The 19,406-nt window shown below is 35.9% G+C and overlaps 3 protein-coding genes and 1 long non-coding RNA gene across 6 annotated transcripts; 3 read left to right on the top strand and 1 right to left on the bottom strand.

The window, feature by feature from the left end:
* The first annotated feature begins 915 nt into the window (after positions 1 to 915).
* On the top strand, positions 916 to 5,111 carry LOC110775058 (7-deoxyloganetin glucosyltransferase-like). The gene is made up of 2 exons (XM_021979688.2): positions 916 to 1,465; positions 4,074 to 5,111. The coding sequence occupies exons 1-2, from the start codon at positions 958 to 960 to the stop codon at positions 5,018 to 5,020; spliced, it is 1,455 nt and encodes a 484-aa protein (XP_021835380.2). The 5' UTR covers positions 916 to 957; the 3' UTR covers positions 5,021 to 5,111.
* Positions 5,112 to 7,760: 2,649 nt separating this feature from the next.
* Positions 7,761 to 8,372, top strand: LOC110785025 (7-deoxyloganetin glucosyltransferase-like). The gene is made up of 2 exons (XM_021989495.2): positions 7,761 to 8,247; positions 8,341 to 8,372. The coding sequence occupies exons 1-2, from the start codon at positions 7,761 to 7,763 to the stop codon at positions 8,370 to 8,372; spliced, it is 519 nt and encodes a 172-aa protein (XP_021845187.2).
* Positions 8,373 to 9,774: 1,402 nt separating this feature from the next.
* LOC110775148 (uncharacterized) lies at positions 9,775 to 14,291 on the bottom strand. Of its 3 annotated transcripts, XR_008928522.1 has the most exons (6): positions 13,867 to 14,255; positions 13,721 to 13,779; positions 12,432 to 12,511; positions 11,819 to 11,892; positions 10,713 to 11,452; positions 9,775 to 10,575 (listed from the first exon to the last, which is right to left on the bottom strand). It is a non-coding gene; the product is annotated as an uncharacterized lncRNA (long non-coding RNA). The 3 variants fall into 3 exon arrangements; XR_008928523.1 differs by having other exon boundaries at positions 9,775 to 11,455; positions 13,867 to 14,291; XR_008928521.1 differs by having other exon boundaries at positions 9,775 to 11,452; positions 13,867 to 14,268.
* A 598-nt stretch (positions 14,292 to 14,889) lies between these two features.
* LOC110785105 (uncharacterized) lies at positions 14,890 to 18,466 on the top strand. Its single transcript, XM_056836317.1, has 3 exons — positions 14,890 to 16,059; positions 16,169 to 16,573; positions 16,616 to 18,466. Exons 1-3 carry the CDS (start codon positions 14,890 to 14,892, stop codon positions 18,464 to 18,466), a joined length of 3,426 nt encoding a protein of 1,141 aa, XP_056692295.1.
* Positions 18,467 to 19,406: the final 940 nt, after the last annotated feature.

Genomic DNA, 19,406 nt, shown 5'->3' with positions numbered 1-19,406 from the left:
CTGTGTACAAAAGCATGACATTTATTATACTACATCCGTTTTAAAATGATCTTTACATTTTCTGTTTTATTCCATTTCACAATTTATTTATTTTTGTTTTTTATTCTATATTTTGACATAAAAATGTAGTATCTTAACTTTCTTATCTCACATCATTCACAACTTTTTACTAACCGCTTTTCACTCATTTTCTCTCATTTTATTCATTTTTTCTTACACACTCATCTTTTTACACATTTACCTCACTTTATCTATATTTTATTGTATCCACCTACAATTTACGAATTTTCCCTATTCAATTTGCCTTAATATTTGTATAAATAATCCATAAAAATCATTTTGAAACTGAGGTAATACAATATACGTGAATCAATTAAGAAACTTGCCCCCCTATACAGTTACACTTAAAGATGGTTGTGGACCGGACCGGGCCGGGCTTCGTGCCGAGCCCACAGGCCGTGGGCCTAACCGGGCCGAGCCCAATCTAGACCCATGTTGTATCGTGTCGGGCCGGGCCGGGCCGTCTTGCCTAAGGCTTATTTTACAAAATTTTGCGTGTTTTGTCGTGCCGTGCCTTGTCGTGCTTTTTCCAAAAAAAGTAAGGCCAAGGCCCGACCCATGACTTCGTGCCAGCGCCGGACCGGGCTTTTTTCGTGCCGGGTCTGGTCGGTCTTCGGGCCCGACCCACATCCATCTTTAGTTACACTCCTCGCCTATGCCTAGGACCGGACCTGTTCATCAAAGGTATGATTTTTATTTCAATATACGTGAATCAATTAAGAAACTTGCCCCACTATACAGTTACACTCCTCGCCTATCCGAGGGCCGGACCCGCTCATCAAAAGTTTTTTTTTTTCCCCAAAATTTCCGGTCGCCTATAAAAGAAAACAATCCAACTTAACAAACCTCGTCCTCTCTCCCCACACCAAAACAAAAACAACAAAAACAAAAACAAAAATGAATTCAGAAGTTCCAAAACCACATGCAGTATGTATCCCTTACCCTCTACAAGGCCACCTTAATCCAATGCTACAACTCTCCAAAATCCTCCACTCTAAAGGCTTCCACATTACTTTCGTAAACACGGAATACAATCACAACCGTTTACTACAATCCCGGGGGCCCGACTCCCTAATAGACCGCCCATCTTTCCAGTTCAAAACCATACCCGACGGGCTACCCGTTGCTGACGTCACAGACTGTACACAGGATGTCCCTTCTCTTTGCGCCTCCACTGAAAAGAACTGTCTTCAACCTTTTAAGGAGCTCATAGCCCGACTTAACGGGTCGGGAGATGGGCCCCCGGTGAGCTGTGTTGTTTCCGATGCTGCAATGTTTTTTACAGTTGATGCTGCGAATGAGTTTGGTGTTCCTGAAGTGTTGTTTTGGACTGCTAGTGCTTGTGGTCTTTTAGGGTATGCTCAATATCAAAAGCTTATTGATTTGGGACTTTTTCCTTTCAAAGGTGAGTTGCATTTTCTTGATTTTTTTTTTTTTTTTTTGTTAAATATCTTACTCCCTCCATCGGTCCATCCTTTAATACTTGCACCGTTTTGACTGGACACGCTTGTCAATGCATATTTTTGACCACCAATATCTTTCATTACATATTATAAAAATTTATAAAAATATTAATATTTTAAAAATATATATTAAGATGAAGCCAACAATATATTATATAGTAACATTTGTTTTCAGATACTAGAAATAAAATAGAGTCAAAAGTGAATTATGTGAATAGTGGAAAAAATCAAAACGGTACGAGTATTAAGGGACAGAGGGTGTATGCGATCTTAATTATGTGATTTTAGCTCGCAATAATGTTTAGTTGACTTTCCATTACTGATGAACTCACGTGTAGGAGTTCTTCGTAGAACCCACAAATATTTAACCCACTTCGGTTAAAGGACATGTTAAATAAATTCATGAATGAATGATAGATGTAATAACAACAAGATAAATTTGTCAAAAATTATCTTATAAAAAAATATTGTAACAAACCCCTTATTAAATATTTATGTTGTAAGATGCTATACTTACCCGAGTTATAGACGTTGAATTAAAATTACGAGATGAACTTTATCATATGTATCTCAAGTGCCATTTAATTACCTTTTTTTTATGAGGTGGACCTCATATAGTCAACCGCAAAATTTTAAATCAATACTAGCTCATAATCCGAGTAAAGGTAGTATCTAACAACCATTTTTGTATGATCGATGTAGATAATTACAACATTTTTTTTCTTATAAGGTAGTGTTTTCGAAACCAATTTTATATCATAGTTTTCAACAAATTTGCCTAAGAATCTAAGGGATCTTTTACCAAATTGGCTACTTTGATAATTTTATTTACCAAAATGGCTATTTTAAAATTCTATTTCCCAAACTAGCTAAGATATATTTACCAAAATGACTATTTTGACTTTGATGCAACAAATAACAATCTTTAAACCAGTTGGACTTTTTATTTACTTATAAAATACCGGTCTGGGTTTTTTTTGTTTCCCACTAGCAAGCACTCCAGTATTTATTTTTGAGTTCATTTTTTTCAGATGAACCATTTGTTTTGATACTAGCTGTGAAGTATACTAGATAGTCGACATAACATCAACCCAAAACTTAAATCACAAACTAAGGGAGCTATCTTTCTTCCAACATGTAGCATATTAATTCGCAAGAACAAGATCAGTCAAGTCCAGAGCTATTTGTAATGCAGTGAATCAATTTTCATAATTCAAGTCACCCCAAATAGAAGAGAATTGAAACAATTTTTATAAAATTTCGCCGACTCCAAACACGATTAGCAAATTTCAGAATGTTTTATATAACCTGCAGCCTAGAAATAGATTCGATAACTAATCAAAATTGAGAAAATTAAGTACAGTTGAATAAAATTAAGTCTCCAATATGCATGGAAAATGGGGACCTGTAAAAAAAATTTACATACTTATCAATTTTTCTTTTATAATCTTCAGTGAAAGCATTAAGTTTAGAAATGCCAATAGTCAATTAGGAGGACTCCATAGTAGCAATGACGGTAAGAACCCAAGAATATAAAAACTGCAAACCCAAAACAAAAATAACCCCAACTTGGTTCATTATTAAAAAAACATAAATCAAACCAGTTCACAATTAGAAAAAAAACCCAAACCAAAATCGGTAAATTGTTTTTTGTTAAAAGTCAAATTTGTGGCTAGTTTGGGAATTAAAATTTAAAAGTAGCTATTTTGGTAAATACAATTGTCAAATTAGCTATTTTGGTAAAAGATCCGAATCTAAGGTCAAATTTGGCTAAGAATCTTTTTTATGATCGATGTAGTTAATTACACCATCATTGGTGTGATGCCTCGTGCCTCAACGGTTAGATAAACCCCGAAACCTGTCTTCTTTTTATTGTTCTCATTGGATATATTTTTGTGACATAAAAAATGTCAAGTAGGAAGAATAAATAGAGACGAAGAAAGTATATACGGATTATGATTTTGAGTTAATAAGAGCCATGACTTGTGACAAACTTGTTCTTTTTATTCGATTGAAAACTTCCATAAGAAGTACGGAGTATTATTCTTCGTATAACTCATATTATTCAGTATTTGACTGATTCAAGACATATTCTTTAACAACTTTTTAGTATACTAGATTGTCCCTCCTTCAGTCTAAGGTTATTTTTCATATGCATTCTTGAAACTATTCACTATTTGGGTTATAACTTAAAATCCATAGTCAAGTGTAGGCGTGTTGGTTGTTTGTAGAGCTGGCAATCCCTGACCAGACATGATAACCCGACCTGTAGTTACTGGAAGAAACCCAAATCCTACCTAAACCGAACCCGAATGCCCTGAAATCGACCCTATTTTACCCATTTATCATATTTTATAGTAAAATTAAGTTCTACAATTAGTATTTTTGATATTTTTGATACAATCCGAAACCAAACCCAAACCCAAACCATGACCCGAATTGGCACCTCTAGTTGTTTGTTTCGTCTCAGTGAGTACTTTAATCGTATTTTGTTGTTAACTTTTGTGAACTTGATTGGTGTTATTTCTCTCAATGTGTATCACTATACAGATGAAAACTTCGCCACAAATGGTGACATTAACACAGTCTTAGATTGGGTACCTACAATGGAAAACATCCAAATGAAAGACATGCCAAGTTTCATTCGAACAACTGACCCTAACGACTTTATGGTTAATTACCTTCCACGATTAATCCACAAATCCAAACAAGCCTCAGGAATCATCTTCAACTCCTACGATGCATTAGAAAACGACGTCGTTGAAGCACTTTCCGCCGATTTATTCCCTCCTCTTTACACAATTGGCCCTTTACAACCCCTTCTAAACTCCATGGAAGATAACATTCACGGAGAAATCAAACAAATTAGTACAAATCTATGGAAAGAGGATAAACATTGCATAGAATGGCTAAATTCCTATGAGGGGAATTCTGTTGTTTATGTCAATTTTGGAAGTGTTACTGTTATGACTAATGATCAATTGATAGAATTTGCATGGGGGCTTGCTAATAGTAACCAATCCTTTTTGTGGATTACCCGACCCGATTTAGTTATCGGGGATTCGGCGGTTCTGCCGCCGGAGTTTTTGGAAGAGACGAAAGATAGGGGACTTATTACTAGCTGGTGTAACCAAGAGGAAGTTTTGGGTCACCCTTCAATTGGTGCGTTTTTGACTCATTCTGGGTGGAACTCGACGATTGAGAGTTTGATCAACGGTGTGCCTGTTACGTGTTGGCCGTTCTTCGCCGAGCAACAGACGAATTGTTGGTTTTGTTGTAATAAGTGGGGGATTGGTATGGAGATTGACGCGAATGTGAAGAGGAGTGAAGTCGAGAGGCAAGTCAGAGAGTTGATGGAAGGTGAGAAAGGGAAGGAAATGAAGGAGAAGGCGATGGAATGGAAAAGGTTAGCTCATGAAGCTATTGTTGCTCCAAATGGATCATCTTACAACAATTTGGATAAGGTTATCCAAGTGCTAATTGGATCTTCACAATAGAAATTGAAAATGAACTTTTAATTTGTGTATCAAATTATTTGACACTTGTTTTTATTACTCTAATAAATACTATTGTGTACTATTTATGGTGTATTGTGTGTTCGTGTGTATTTGATTCAATATCGATCAATGTGTAACTCCTGCTTGATTCTTGAAATAGTGAAACATTTTTTACTTAGCTAAATCATCTTAGTTAACTTTCATACAAAAACTTATCCTTAGACCTGTTAAGGTACATGCTGTGGGAGTTCCAAAGCGTTACCTACAAAACAAGAATATTCCTTTTGAAATATCCCTCCTATGTTTAAGTAAATGAAGCGCTAAACCCCATCCCATAATTAATCAATCGCCCTGTTGCATTACCCAACTACCCGCTTTAATTTAACCCCTTTCTCTTTTTAGTTTTTACCTTAATTGTCACCGAAATACACTTCTTACTTTCAACCTTCCCACCCACTCTAGCGACATAACTCCGGCAAAGAAATCTTGTGGCCACCAGGGCCCACCACTCCGGCGAAGGCGAGTTCCAGTGAAGCAGACCTCACACATATTGGGCCTTTTGCTAATTTGAAAACTAGTGACTATTCTTGTATCTATATATGTTATGGGCCAGGCCCATAACATATAACATACTTCGTATATCATTCCTTTCCTTGCTTGAGCTACGCGTTTTCGTCCATGGTTCCCCCAAGGTAACTCAGATACTCTTTCACTGGTCATGTGGGTCGGGTCGGGTTGTAAAAAAAAAAATTATTTTCGGGTTCGGGTTAATTTGGATTGGTCATTTACGGATTCAAGTTTACAAATGCTTGTTTAAAACACATAACTTTTGGGTACAGGTCAACCCAGCGGACTGAGAGAGTTTAAAACACGTATTATATTTTCATTAATTTAGGTAATAAAAATACAAAATATGAGCACGAATTAACAAATATTTTTACACAAGTTTATATTAGTCAAATTCAGCCATAAAATGGCGTATAATTCAAATTAAAATCATATTACACCCCAACAAATAGTAACGACAAGTCGACAACGTGTTTATTATGCTTAAAGTTCCTCATATTTTCATTTATACTATAAATACAATGATTATTAATCGGTCGGGTCAAAACGAGTTCGGTAGAGTTTTGATCCATTGCTTTTCGGGTTGCTCGGATTTGGATAAAATTGGGTTACGGCCGGGTCACAAAAACTTGTTCAAGACCTATTATTTTCTGCTCGGATTCAGGTCAGTTTTCAAGCCGAGACGATTTTTGACATGTCTATCTCTCACTCAACAACGATGGCTTATTTATTCTCCATCGGTCCTTCTTCAACAATTTGCTTCTCCTATACTTATTAATCAATGATTGTTTGACTTGATCCTGGTTTATTAATATTTCGTTGATTGTAATAATACAATGTTTATTTGACGCTTTGAACAAATAATTTTTAACTAAATGTTCTGATTTATTAATTGAGAGATAGATTTGTGCAATTGTTTAATCTTTTAAACAAAACCAAAGCTAATTCATAAAAATTAGCCCGTATTTTATGTTTACTTTATGCAGACACATAAATAAATCAGATGATGTAGTGCAATTTTATACTTAATAATCACTAAAGATGCTTAATTGAGAAAAATTAAGAAGGAAGATGTTTCAGTAATAGAAGTTGCAGCAACCTTTGACTCGAATGATATTGATTTGGATGATATTGATGATGACAATGACGATGCGTAAATGGGAGAGCAATTGATGATGTCACTTGGACTATATGTTTTACCTCAAGTACCTATGTTGAATCTTTAACATTCGGACATGGTTATAGACACTTGGACACGAAATACGTGTCTAACGCTAGTACCAGAGTCTGAGCAGCATAGGCTTTGAATATAATGGTCAAAAAACAATTACAAGAGTATTGTTAATTTATGACATTATTGTAATTATTCTAGTCACTCTGTAATTTATAATATACATTGTAATTTTTGTTAATGTTGGAGTACGTTATACTCTTATAAAATTATTTTTATCGCTTATTAGATTGGAAATTAACTTTTAGTGTATTGTCTATTGAAAACATGGTAGACACATTACATATTTTATCATAGAATCTTATTTCAGCCAATTTAGTAGAATCTTGCGATTTTATGATTCAATTTTACGATCCGATTTTGAAAGACAGTAACATTAAAATGTACTCCGTATAATTTTTTTAAAAAAATACTCTCTCGTTTTACCTTCATCATGTCGCTTTAACTTGATTTTAACGTCAATTGATTTTCTTTTATTATTCTAAAAATATGTAATTAGTTTATTATTTAATTAAAATTTTATCTAATATTCTTTTAGTTTTAATTTATGACTAATAATACTCCGTACACTACAAAAATTTGTATCTTTTATGACAACCTAATAACGACGGGTAAAAATCCCGTCGTAAAAGAGCTTTTGCGACGGGGATGACAACCCAACAAAGACGGGAATAACCGTCACAAATGTCTTTTATGACGGGTTCGCGACGGAAAATTCCGTCGTTAATCAACAATTATTGGCCTTTAGCGACGGGATTTCCCGTCGTTAATATAACAATTTCTTGTAGTGGTATAATATTCGATTATCGTTATAATCAAAATGGATGGATGTTAATAGTAGTGTCGTACGTAGCTTCTATATAAATACACATGTTTGATCCCTCAATTCATTATAACACCCACATATTAATTATTCCTAAGTAAAATTACTTAAGTGTAAAAATGGGCTCATTAGCTGAAGTTAGAGATCGGGTTAAGCTTCATGCAGTTTGTGTCCCGTTTCCAACACAAGGTCACATAAGCCCCATGCTAAACCTTGCCAAATTACTCCATTCCAAAGGCTTCCATATAACCTTTGTCAACACCGAGTCTAACCACCGCCGGTTTCTAAGGTCGAGAGGCCCGAACTCTTTTCATGGTCTCCCATCGTCCTTTCGATTAGAGACCATCCCGGATGGCATACCACCCTGTGACTTGAATAACTGCATTGAGCCTTTTAAGAAGCTTCTAAAAAGGCTAAATGATCCTTTATTGAGTTCACCTCCTATTACGTTTATTTTGTCGGATTGTATGATGCCTTTCACTTTTGACACCGCCCGTGAGGTTGGGGACTTGCCGGTGGTTTTGCTATGGACGGCTAGCGCTTGTGGGTTCTTGGGTTATGCTCAATATAGACCTCTTCTTGACAAGGTCATAGTGCCTTTCAAAGGTACTTTCTCTGTCCCTAAATATTCGTATCATCTAAATAATATTTCACTTTAGATGTTTTAGTTTTTATCGATTTAAAACATGTTTGTTATAGAGTTTTTAAGTGACGAAAGTGAAATCAATTAACTATTTTCATCGCTCAATGTTTGATACGTAGTATGAGAGTAGTGGTAACATAATTCATTTTCTAAGGGTAACCATTGGTCCATTACCATAATTTGTCACGTCTCCTAAACATATGGTAACGACATTATTACCATCATCAATACCTAATTTGTTACAAGTGATTCATTTCCTAAGGTATACCAAACAACTAATGTTGGTAATAGCTAACAGCCTAACACTACCATTTCCCCATCTTATTATTTCCTTTCCAATTCTTTTCCGCAGTTTATACCAAATATGCCCTTGAAGTGTATGCAAGTGGGACAAAAGTGAGTATATATTGATCATTTAAGGGATAAGTTAGAGATCTGAAAAATTAGAGATAAAGGATATATTTTACAACTATTTTACGACTATTTTACAAATTATTACTCCGTATTTGGGAAAATTGGCTAGAACAACACCAAATTTTGGTCGAATTCATCATCGAAAAATAACACGAATTTTTTTTTTCTGGTTTGCACAACATTACTTATGTCTTATGACATAAATAAATTTTAGCGTTAGATATGAAATGTTTGATTATGTGGTTTTTTGGAATTAGGTTATTGTTCGGTTATTTTCGTATGATTTGGGGTACTTCTACTTGCCATGCATACCATTGTAGTTCTGGGTTATTGTTTTCGTTTTTCTTGCACGGATGCTTGTGCATTAGAATATGGTAGGTACATTCCCTATAAAATAAGATCATATCAATGAGTTATTGATCTAATAATTAAGACTGAAAACTTGTATACAACATGTCTCAGTTTTAAGTTCTTCTACCGCCATCGGCATTAAATAAATTTCAAATAAAGAAGATCAAAACCGGATTTGATTTATGTCATAAAATACATTCACGTACGGACGTACCCTCTATTTTTTTTAATTTTTTTTTTGAAAATGAGGGGAAAAACTGTAAGAAGAATAACACAAGTGGTTAAACAATATAGATCAAATGGAAATTACATTTTTTTTTTGAAAATGAGGGGAAAAACTGTAATAAGTGACGCTTTTCTGGTAACATATGGACGAAACAAAGCGTCGAAATTTGGTATATCGACGCTTCCAGAAAGCGTCGATATTTTTACAGCCGATATTTACCGACGGTTTCAGGCGTCACTATTTTCGCCAATCTCGACGTTTTACTTTGCCACTATTTGTCATATAACTGCGCTGAAATATTTAGACACAGAAAAGCGTCACAATTTCCTTCTATTTCGCGCTTTACTTTGTACCAAATTTCGACGGTATGTTGCGTAGTTTGCTGCGTCACCGCCAAACATAACTTCCCCCATTTTTCATAATATAGTGATCAAAAACCATGCATTCATCTCTAAAAATATATATTGAGCACAAACGAATGTGCAATCAAATTTAAATATAATGTTCTAAATTCATAAAACAACTCTAATTTATATTTATCAATAATTTAATTACAAAAGGTGATAATAATCATTAATTCCTGCATTAATTTACATTTTCTAATCAAACTAAAATAAATACAATATATTGAAATAAAAACAACTTCCTAGAACCCTTTTTTTAGAGTAAATCCTATCACCATGCTAGCTTAGCTTCAACATAACTTAACAAAATAACAAACAACATAACCTAAGTAGTACCTAGGGCCTAAGCGCTAAAAATTCAAGCCAAAATCAGAACCTTTGCAACACTACTACAACCTTATTACTAGTCAAAAGTCAAAACACCACCAATAACTCTCAACACATTGTTGTTGAGCAGAACCAAGCAGAGCCGAAAAGAAGGGAAACAAGTAAAAGACAACCTTTTACCTACACATACCAGAAACTAAACAACACAACCCCGCAGCAGAAAAAGGAGAACAAATCCCAGACAGCTAAATCAACAAAGTCACAACAAATATAATGCAGTAGTAATAGTTAAGAGAAAGGAACCAGACTGCATTTATCCACAACCCAACAATAGAAATTACTTAAAAATTCCAACTTCAGTGCTAATGAACTATAAGAAGAAGCTAAGCTAGAGTCTTCCATTTCTAATGTATTTTTGAGTCTAATGACACAGTAAAATGCTCAACGTCTTGAACGAGTACTGTGATGATATGTACTTGCAAAGTTTTCTAATATTGCATTTCTTGATCCACGCTACAAAATGACAATTGTGAAAGCTTTGTTTGTCCGACTCGAAGGCTTTCATTGTTCTATAAGATATTTCAAAGCCATATGATGGATATGAGATTAGTACGACGATATGCATCCTTGAATATTACCTCAAAAAGTATTTTTGCATATAGACGATTAAATTCCCAGTACATTGAAAACAATCAAAAGAATTTACCTCCAGTTGAAAAGAATTCAAGTCCGTTGCAAGTTTCTCTTCAATAATCCCCTCACGAACCCACCTATCAAGAGGGAGCAAACATCCAAAGCCATAGACAATAAGAAAGTTTAAGGGGTATAAATAAGAGGCAACGTTACAACTTGTTCTCAGTTAAGGAGTTCAGTGAAGGAGGAAACGTTAAAAAGCCAAATCACCCTTCCCCCCTATGAAAACTCTACTCCTCGTGAACATTTTTTTCCTTACACCTCATATGCATGTTATCTGGTATCTAGTACCACAAAAGGTCAAGGTTCTCTTTACGATCATTCTATCCTAGTCACAGACTCGTCAAAAAGAAAATTGTATTTACATTATTGTTAAATATTCAGTCTTACGACTAAAAATGACACAATGAAAGAAATTAAACCTCCCCCAGATACTCTCCCTAAAAAGCAGATATATTAAGAACAATGACCAATTCTTTTGAGATATAATTTCAGTCATTGTGTACCACAGTACATCTTCAGACCTTTAACGACATTTACCTGCCAATTACAGCTTTGTATCAGAAACATATTCAAAACTTTAAGGAGTAACACCATAATTTCTAAAATATACAAGTCTATTATAAACAAAATAATAATACTCAACTTTTGACAGCAGAACTCGCCATGTCCCCCTTCACTGGCGTTTCTTTCACTCGCTATGTGACCTAAGAAGAGTTCTTTTGTTCTGCTCGTTAAAGCACAAATACAAGCCTGCTTGAATAAAAATGTCTGAAATCAGTAAAAGGCCATCAACTTCACAACTGAATAAAATATATGACCTACATATGGAAGAACCGAAGAATGCTATCAAGTTCTCTCTCTAAAGATTAATGCTTATTCAGAAACTTTGCCCAATTTTCAGAATAGCCAAGACTTTTCTATACAAAATAAATTTATGTCGAGAAAACTTCCTGAAAAACAAATGCGCACTAGTACATCATCCATATAGTATCGACTAATGCTCACTAGTACATCATCCATATAGTTTCAACTAATACTCACTTATACATCATCCATATATTTTCAGCTAAAATATTGACTAAATCAATTGCTAAGAAAAGAACCATGCTAGGGTACCTTGGCATCAACTGCTCATGATTTAAATTTTCTAAGAATCATGCTTCCAGGCACTGAAGATCCAAAACCAGAACCTAACAAGTTAACAAATAATGATAGCATGTATAAGAAAGTAGGAAATAATCGCCTCCCTCCAAAAACAAGAAACAACTACAACAAACTTTTCGAAGACTTGAAATTGCATACAACAGAGTTGGTTTAAAATGATGGAAACTTGCTAAGGTTTAAACCTTAAATAAATAAAAAAGAGAGTCAAGGTACGGAAAGAGAAAAATGCAGAGTGAAATCCAATCTAACAATCTGGAAAACTGTGAAATGGATTTGAGGGATTGAGGAGAAATTGAAAAGGGAAACATACTGTTGCAATCTCACTATGTTCTGTGATTTTTAAACTAGAGCATCATCAAGAAATACTTTCTCAACCATATAAATTATTTTTAAATATCCCTTTTGATTCTTTCTCTAGATTACGGAACACATACGAAAACCAACAAAATCACCGGTATAACAATGTTTTCAAGGACCTACAAACTTATGTTACACAGCAAGACTTCTAAAAATATTCATGGATACATTAATTATCATGTAAACATTAAAAAGTAGTCAATCTTACATGAGTTTGGTGATTCCGCATAGAATCTGACAGACATTCTTAATTTTGCACTTTCTCTTTGGCTGCCAGCTTTTGTATCCCTGCATTATTCCCCAAAATTTGTTTCACTTTAAATATATGTTTCCAAGACTACGCTACACTCGATCTGTCTTACATAATAATACTTGTAATCGATCTAATCAAACTGAAATAAAACAATATTTTGTAACAAAACAACTTCCTAGCATCATCTTTTAACGTTAAACAAGAATTCAAGATGTCCAGTGGACTGTCAAGCAAGCTCTTTGGTAGTCACAACAGATCAAAGTGTGAGGAGGGGATGGGGGAGAGTAAACGTAATGCTGCAATTACTACGACTGTTATTTGGTGGCGGAGAATTTTTTGCTAATGTGCGGCACTAATTGGAAGGACTGTGCCACCAGAATTCTTAGCCAAATTAACATATCTTATTATGAATCATAATGAATAGATAAAACACATTAATACAGTAAAAGCATACGCGACACAAAGCAACCTTTCCCTTGGTGTAACTGAAGTACTATACCAGATACTACTAGTGCCCAGCAGCCAGTGGCCAGCAGTAGAATCTAGTGGAAGTCAACGACTCAACTGTCAGCATATAGGAATAGGTATTGGCATAGACGAGCATTTTTCTGGAAACAGTTTTAACTGCTAACCTTAAGCTCCAGAGAAGTGATTCTTTGGTGGAATAAGACAACCAACCAATGTGGTAATGGAAAATTCATATGCGACAACAACAAACCATTCTTTTTATATATGGCATTAAGTGATTCAATAAGGACAGTTCTAATTAATTCAACCATTTTTACTATTGGATCCTGATTTAACAGAACATCTACTACTAAATTACGATACCATTGGCTAAAGTTCAGGTCCTTCGATTAAAAGGATAAAAAAATAACAATGGGAAAGAAAAAAAGGAAACTTGTGAACAAGAAGATAAGGCAACCAAGACAAGAAAGCTGTAAAATAATGATAAACACCAAATTGTCCATGCTAAAACTAAGACTTAGACAACTCAAGAGACTTGTAAGTGATAGAAGAAGATCCCTAATTGCAGAAAAAAAAAGCTGAATTTCCCTGACCAACATACGACATAAATTACCTACAAACAAGCCCAGATCGATTATACAGAGTAATAAAACAACGAAAATTAACAATTAACCGAGAATCAAAAAAATTCTGTTGAATTGTCTCAAAAAATGTTATAAATTTTAGAAAAGAAAGTCAAATCATACAAATTTAGGCAAAATAGTAATAAATCAAACCTGCGAAATTTCTTGGCATCGGTTTTAGCAATAAAGCCCATCCCAATACGTCAAGGTTGCTGAACGATTTTGACATTCATACATGAATTCAATTAAAAATTTATGGGGAAATAAGTGAATTGGAAAATGAAAGGATAAATCGGTACCTAGGGTTCGTGAAATAGTGGCGGTGAGAATTGCAGACGGAAATTGGGAGCAGCGGCGAAGGGAGGCGGTGTAACGTTGGATGGAAGGAGATCCGGTAGCGTTGAGGAAAGACCTTGAGACAAATCACGCCATTGTTATTTACGGAGTATATTCTCTCTCTCCTCTTTAGTCTATACTAGATGTTGAGGTTGAATTGTCAACCGTTCAGGAATTCGTGGGAGGTGGAAATGGAAAGTACTGTGAAAAGCGGGATTTTAGAATAATTTATGCTTAAATTTTTAGATTAGCGGGACAATGGAAGGACAGGAAGGATACACGTGTTTATTTTGCAACATAGTGACGGTTTTACGAGTCTATATATGCTTCGACCTTTAAAAGCGTCTAAATACGTAAATAAAAAAATTCCCCCACACATTTATAGCGACGCTTCGCAAAAGCGTCGAATCAAATCCGTCTAAATTTGTATGATTTTCTTGTAGTGGCCATATATCATTTATGCCATGTTACATTCGTTAGTATTATTGTGCATTGCTCTACTTAAATGTGTGTCTTTGGACACACCCGTGACCCGACCAATAGTTTTGACCTTACTTGAAGAGTTGAAGGTCATGTTAGTCTACTGAATCATTTTTTATCATCATCAATATCCATTATTGTGAACATATTTTTGGTTTTTTTGTGTGTGACTGATTATTATTAGTTGCTTAGTCTTTTTCAAATTTCTGATGTCATATACGACACAAAATCACAAATTTCTGAAGTCATATACCACAGTTTATGAAGGCAAATTTCTGAAGTCATATACCACAGTTTATTTGATTTTAGTGTTTGGAAAATAGATTATGGGTAGTTTTCCTTAACTATTCCTTGGCTTTTTATATAACTTTTGTCTATCCATGTCAATTAATTTTAACATCCTACCTGAGAAACTTTCTCTCCAAGTTTTCTCTCGGTGCATGATAGCCTATCGTGCGCCGACGCCATGGCAAGGAAAACTGGTGCAAAATCTCAGGTAAACAAGCATGGAAATGGAACTGCCTCGAGGACCTTCTTCAGACTCGCAAGCTCTTAAAACGCGCTCGTTGGATGAAGTTTTGGGGGTAGAGGCGATCGATTTTGGATTGGAGAATGAGGTTCTCACTCCAAAATCGTCATTGAAGCAGCTTCAAGTTCAATCAGAGGTTCGACATTCTTTTAATGAGTTCATGGAGGTCTTACATGGATCGCATAGTCAAGCTCGCTCAGGTGCTCGTTCTAATGTCGATGTGGGTATGATCTCTGTTCCTATTTTACAGCCTTTTGATGATGAAATAGTAGTTGATAATAATTTTGATGAGGAATCTGTATTAGCTGAGGATACTATAGCACCAGTTCAAATCGAATTGGATGATATTCAAAGTGAGATTGATTTTTGGAACTCTGCTGTTGTTTGCTATATTGTGGGTGCCAATCCCCTAATTAATGTGATGGATGGTTTTGTTAGGAGGATTTGGGGTAGTCTGAAAGTGGATAAGGTGGTGCTGGTAAAAAAGGGAGTGTATCTGGTGAGATTTTTATCCATGGAATCGAGAGATAAGGTGCTTAAGGGTCACTATTTTTTTGATAATAAGCCATTGATTGTGAAACCTTGGGATCAGGATGTTGATATGGAAAAGGAGGTGGTGCAGGTTGTTCCAATTTGGATTCAGTTGAAGCTGAATTTTAAATACTGGAGTGAGAAAGCCATTTTCAAGATAGTGAGTCAATTGGGGAAACCTATAAAGAGAGACTATGCTACAACCTGTAGGGATAAAATCCAGTTTGCTAGAGTAATTGTTGAAGTTCCAATGGCAGAATCTTTACCTGATCACATATATTTCATGAATGAACATGGAGAGAAGATTAAGGTAGAATTGAGGTATGAGTGGAAACCAAACTTATGTACTAAATGTAATATGGTGGGGCATGTTGAAACAGATTGTAGACAGGGTAAAAGCAGGAAAGTATGGGTTCAGAAACAGAAGCAAGGGGATGCTCAACCTCAACAAGTGGTGAAGCCAGTTATTGAGGTGGATCAAGAGGGATTTCAAAGAGCATTGAGGCCTATTAGGGTTAGAGTTGATTCTGTGGAGCCAACACATGTTACAAATCCTTTTGATATTCTGCAGAATGAGGGCATGGCTGAAAATGCTGATACTATGCCAAGTGGAGAAGTGAGTGTGAGACAGGGAGGAGGTTTCAGTGGAAGGGGGGACCCTTCACTATCTCATGGATAGAGTGCTTAGTTGGAATGTAAGGGGCGTCAATTCCAATAGAAAACAGGATGAAGTGAGAAGGTTCATTCAACAGTTTGATATTGGGTTGGTTGGGCTCCTTGAACACAAGGTGAAGGGTACCAATCTTGGTAAACTTTATCAAAGAGTGTTTACAAACTGGTGTTTTACTGGGAATGTTAGTTTCCATAATGGTGGCAGGATTGTAGTTGCTTGGAAACCAAGCAGTTTTACTGTAAATATACTAGCTGTTACAGCTCAATTCATTCATTGCCATGTCATCCCTATGAGTGGTAAATATGGATTTTATTGTACTTTTGTGTATGCTTTCAATGAGAGTAGGCAGAGATTGGAGTTATGGAGAGATTTAAAGAGTTTGAACACACAGGAACCTTGGATCATGTGTGGTGATTTCAACTGTGTCATGACTAGTGAGGAAAGAATTGGTGCTCCTGTGAGGCAAGCTTAAATTGCTGATATTAATGAGTGTATGCAGGATTGTTGTATGGAAGATGTGAAGTGTGTGGGGAATATGTTCACCTGGAATAATAAGCAGCAGGGTAGTGCTAGAGTATTCTCTAAGCTGGATAGGGTGTTGGCTAACCCAGCTTGGCAGAATGTTTATAAGGATGCAGAGGTGTGTTTTATGAGTGAAGGTGAGTTTGATCACTCCCCTGGACTTCTCACTGTGTATCCAAGGGTTGCAAGTGGAAGGAAGCCACTCAGATACTTCACAATGTGGAAGACAGCTCCAACTTTTAATAACATCATTCAGGATGTATGGATTGAACAGATTGTTGGAAGCAAGATGTATGTGCTAGTCTCTAAATTAAAGAAGATTAAATCTGCTTTGAAGGAACTCAATAAAACTGGTTTCACTGATATCCAAGCTGCTGATATTAAAGCTCATCAAGTATTGATGGAGGCTCAGAAAGCTATGCACTCTAATCCTACTGATTTAGAGTTAGCTGAACTGGAATTACAAGCAATTAAGGAGTATAAAAAGCATCATCAGGTGTACATGGATTTCTTAAAACAAAAAGCCAAGCTAGATTGGATTAAAGCTGGAGATGAAAACACTGCATTGTTTCATCAGAGTATCAAGTCCAGAATTGTGCAAAATCAGGTTTACAGCATTCATGATATGCATGGGAAATGGCAAGATACAACTGATACAGTTTCTGGTGCTTTCTTGGATTACTATATGAAGCTGCTTGGCACCACTCAAGTTGACAGGAAGCCTGTGTTTAAGGAGATTGTGTTGAGTGGCCCTGTGATTACAAATCAACACAGAACAATTCTTACTGCTGCTTACACTAAAGATGAAGTGAAGAATGCTTTGTTTTCTATTCCAGGTACTAAAGCTCCTGGTCCAGATGGCTTTGGTTCTTTTTTCTACAGGGATGCTTGGCACATTGTTGGTGATGAGGTAATTAATGTTGTCCTTGATGTTCTGAATAGTGGTAAACTGTTAAAGGAGATTAATCACACAGTAATTACCTTAATTCCAAAAACAAAGTGTCCAAAAAATGTGAGTGAGTTTAGGCCTATTTCATGTTGTAATACTCTGTATAAGTGTGTTACTAAGGTGCTGTGTGGGAGGTTAAGACAAGTGTTACCAGATTTGATTTTTGAGAATCAAGGAGGGTTTGTGCATGGAAGGTACATTGTCCACAGTATCATGGTAATTCAGGATCTGGTTAGGCATTATGGAAGGAAGTCAATTAAGCCAAGCTGCTTGTTAAAAGTTGATCTACAGAAGGCTTATGATACAGTTGATTGGTGTTTTCTTCAAGAGATGTTGGAGATTTTAGGTTTTCCTGATAAATTTCTGAAGTTGGTGATGACTTGTGTCACAACTCCCATGTTTTCTTTTATGATTAATGGATCCATGCATGGTTTCTTTAAATCAAAGAGAGGTTTGAGACAAGGTGACCCTATGTCACCACTGTTGTTTGTTATATGCATGGAATATCTATCCAGAATTCTGCATAAGTTGACTGAGTTGCCTCAATTTCAATACCATCCCAGGTGTAAAGATCTTAATCTCACTCATCTTTGTTTTGCTGATGACCTCATCTTGTGCTGTAAAGGAGATTACCCCTCCATTTACTCTCTTCTTCAAGCTTTTGCCCTGTTTTCAAAGTCATCTGGTCTGCTGGCTAATAAAAGTAAATCTGCTGTTTATTGCCATGGCATGGCTGATACTGATGTAACAAGAGTGGTGGAAGCTTCTGGATTTATTAGGAGTGCTCTACCTTTCAAGTATCTAGGGGTACCTATTTGTTCTAAAAAGATCTCTGCAGGCCAATGTGATGTTTTAGTGGATAATATGACAGCAAGCTAGGATTAAAATGTGGAGCACTAGGAATCTGTCCTACACTGCAAGAATGCAGTTGATTAATTCAGTTCTGTTGAGCCTGCATATGTATTGGGCTCAGGATTACATTCTTCCTAAGAGTGTACTCCATGATATCACAAGAATATGTAGGGCATTTTTATGGAGTGGACAAGCATACAGTAGCAGGCCAAGTAACATAGCTTGGGAAAAGGTATGCTCTCCTAAACAGGAGGGTGGTTTGGGGTTTAGAGATGTGCTTACTTGGAACATAGCTAGCATGGGGAAGTATGTGTGGGCTATTACCAATAAGCAGGATAACATATGGATTAAGTGGATTAATTCAGTGTATATCAAAGATGGGGATTGGTGGGAGTACCAACCCAATGCATCTGCAAGTTGGTGTTGGAGAAGAATTTGTGCAACAAGGGATCAGTTGAAGCAAGTGTATTCTCAGAATGATCTTAAAAACATGACATATTATTCTGTGAAGCAGGTTTATGGTAAGCTAATTGGTGATAAACCCCATATTCAGTGGGATAAGGTGGTTTGGAATAGGCTGAATGTGCCAAAACACAGGTTTATCTGTTGGTTGGCTATGCATGGTAGACTGCAGACTACAGCTACTCTAGCCAAATTGGGGATTAGTACTTCTGCGGGATGTTTAATTTGCAAGCAAGGTGATGAAGTTCATGAGCATCTGTTTTTCAATTGTCCCTATAGTCTATTGTGTCTGCAAGGGCTTACTGATTGGCTTGGCATTCAGATTACTGGTACAAACTTGCAGAATGTAATCTGTGGTATTAAAAGGAAGAGACTTTCTAAATTCAGAACTCAAGTATGCTATGCAGGGGTGGCAGCCTTGGTTTACCTGATCTGAAAAAGCAGAAATCAAAGCTTCTGGGAGCATTATGTGCCAACAGTGTATTCTGTAATGGGGAGTGTGAAG

Source organism: Spinacia oleracea, chromosome 2 (assembly GCF_020520425.1).
Source record: "Spinacia oleracea cultivar Varoflay chromosome 2, BTI_SOV_V1, whole genome shotgun sequence".
Lineage (NCBI taxonomy): Eukaryota > Viridiplantae > Streptophyta > Magnoliopsida > Caryophyllales > Amaranthaceae > Spinacia > Spinacia oleracea.
The sequence above is the reverse complement of the archived record's forward strand: the minus strand, read 5'-3'. Positions and strand labels throughout refer to the sequence as shown.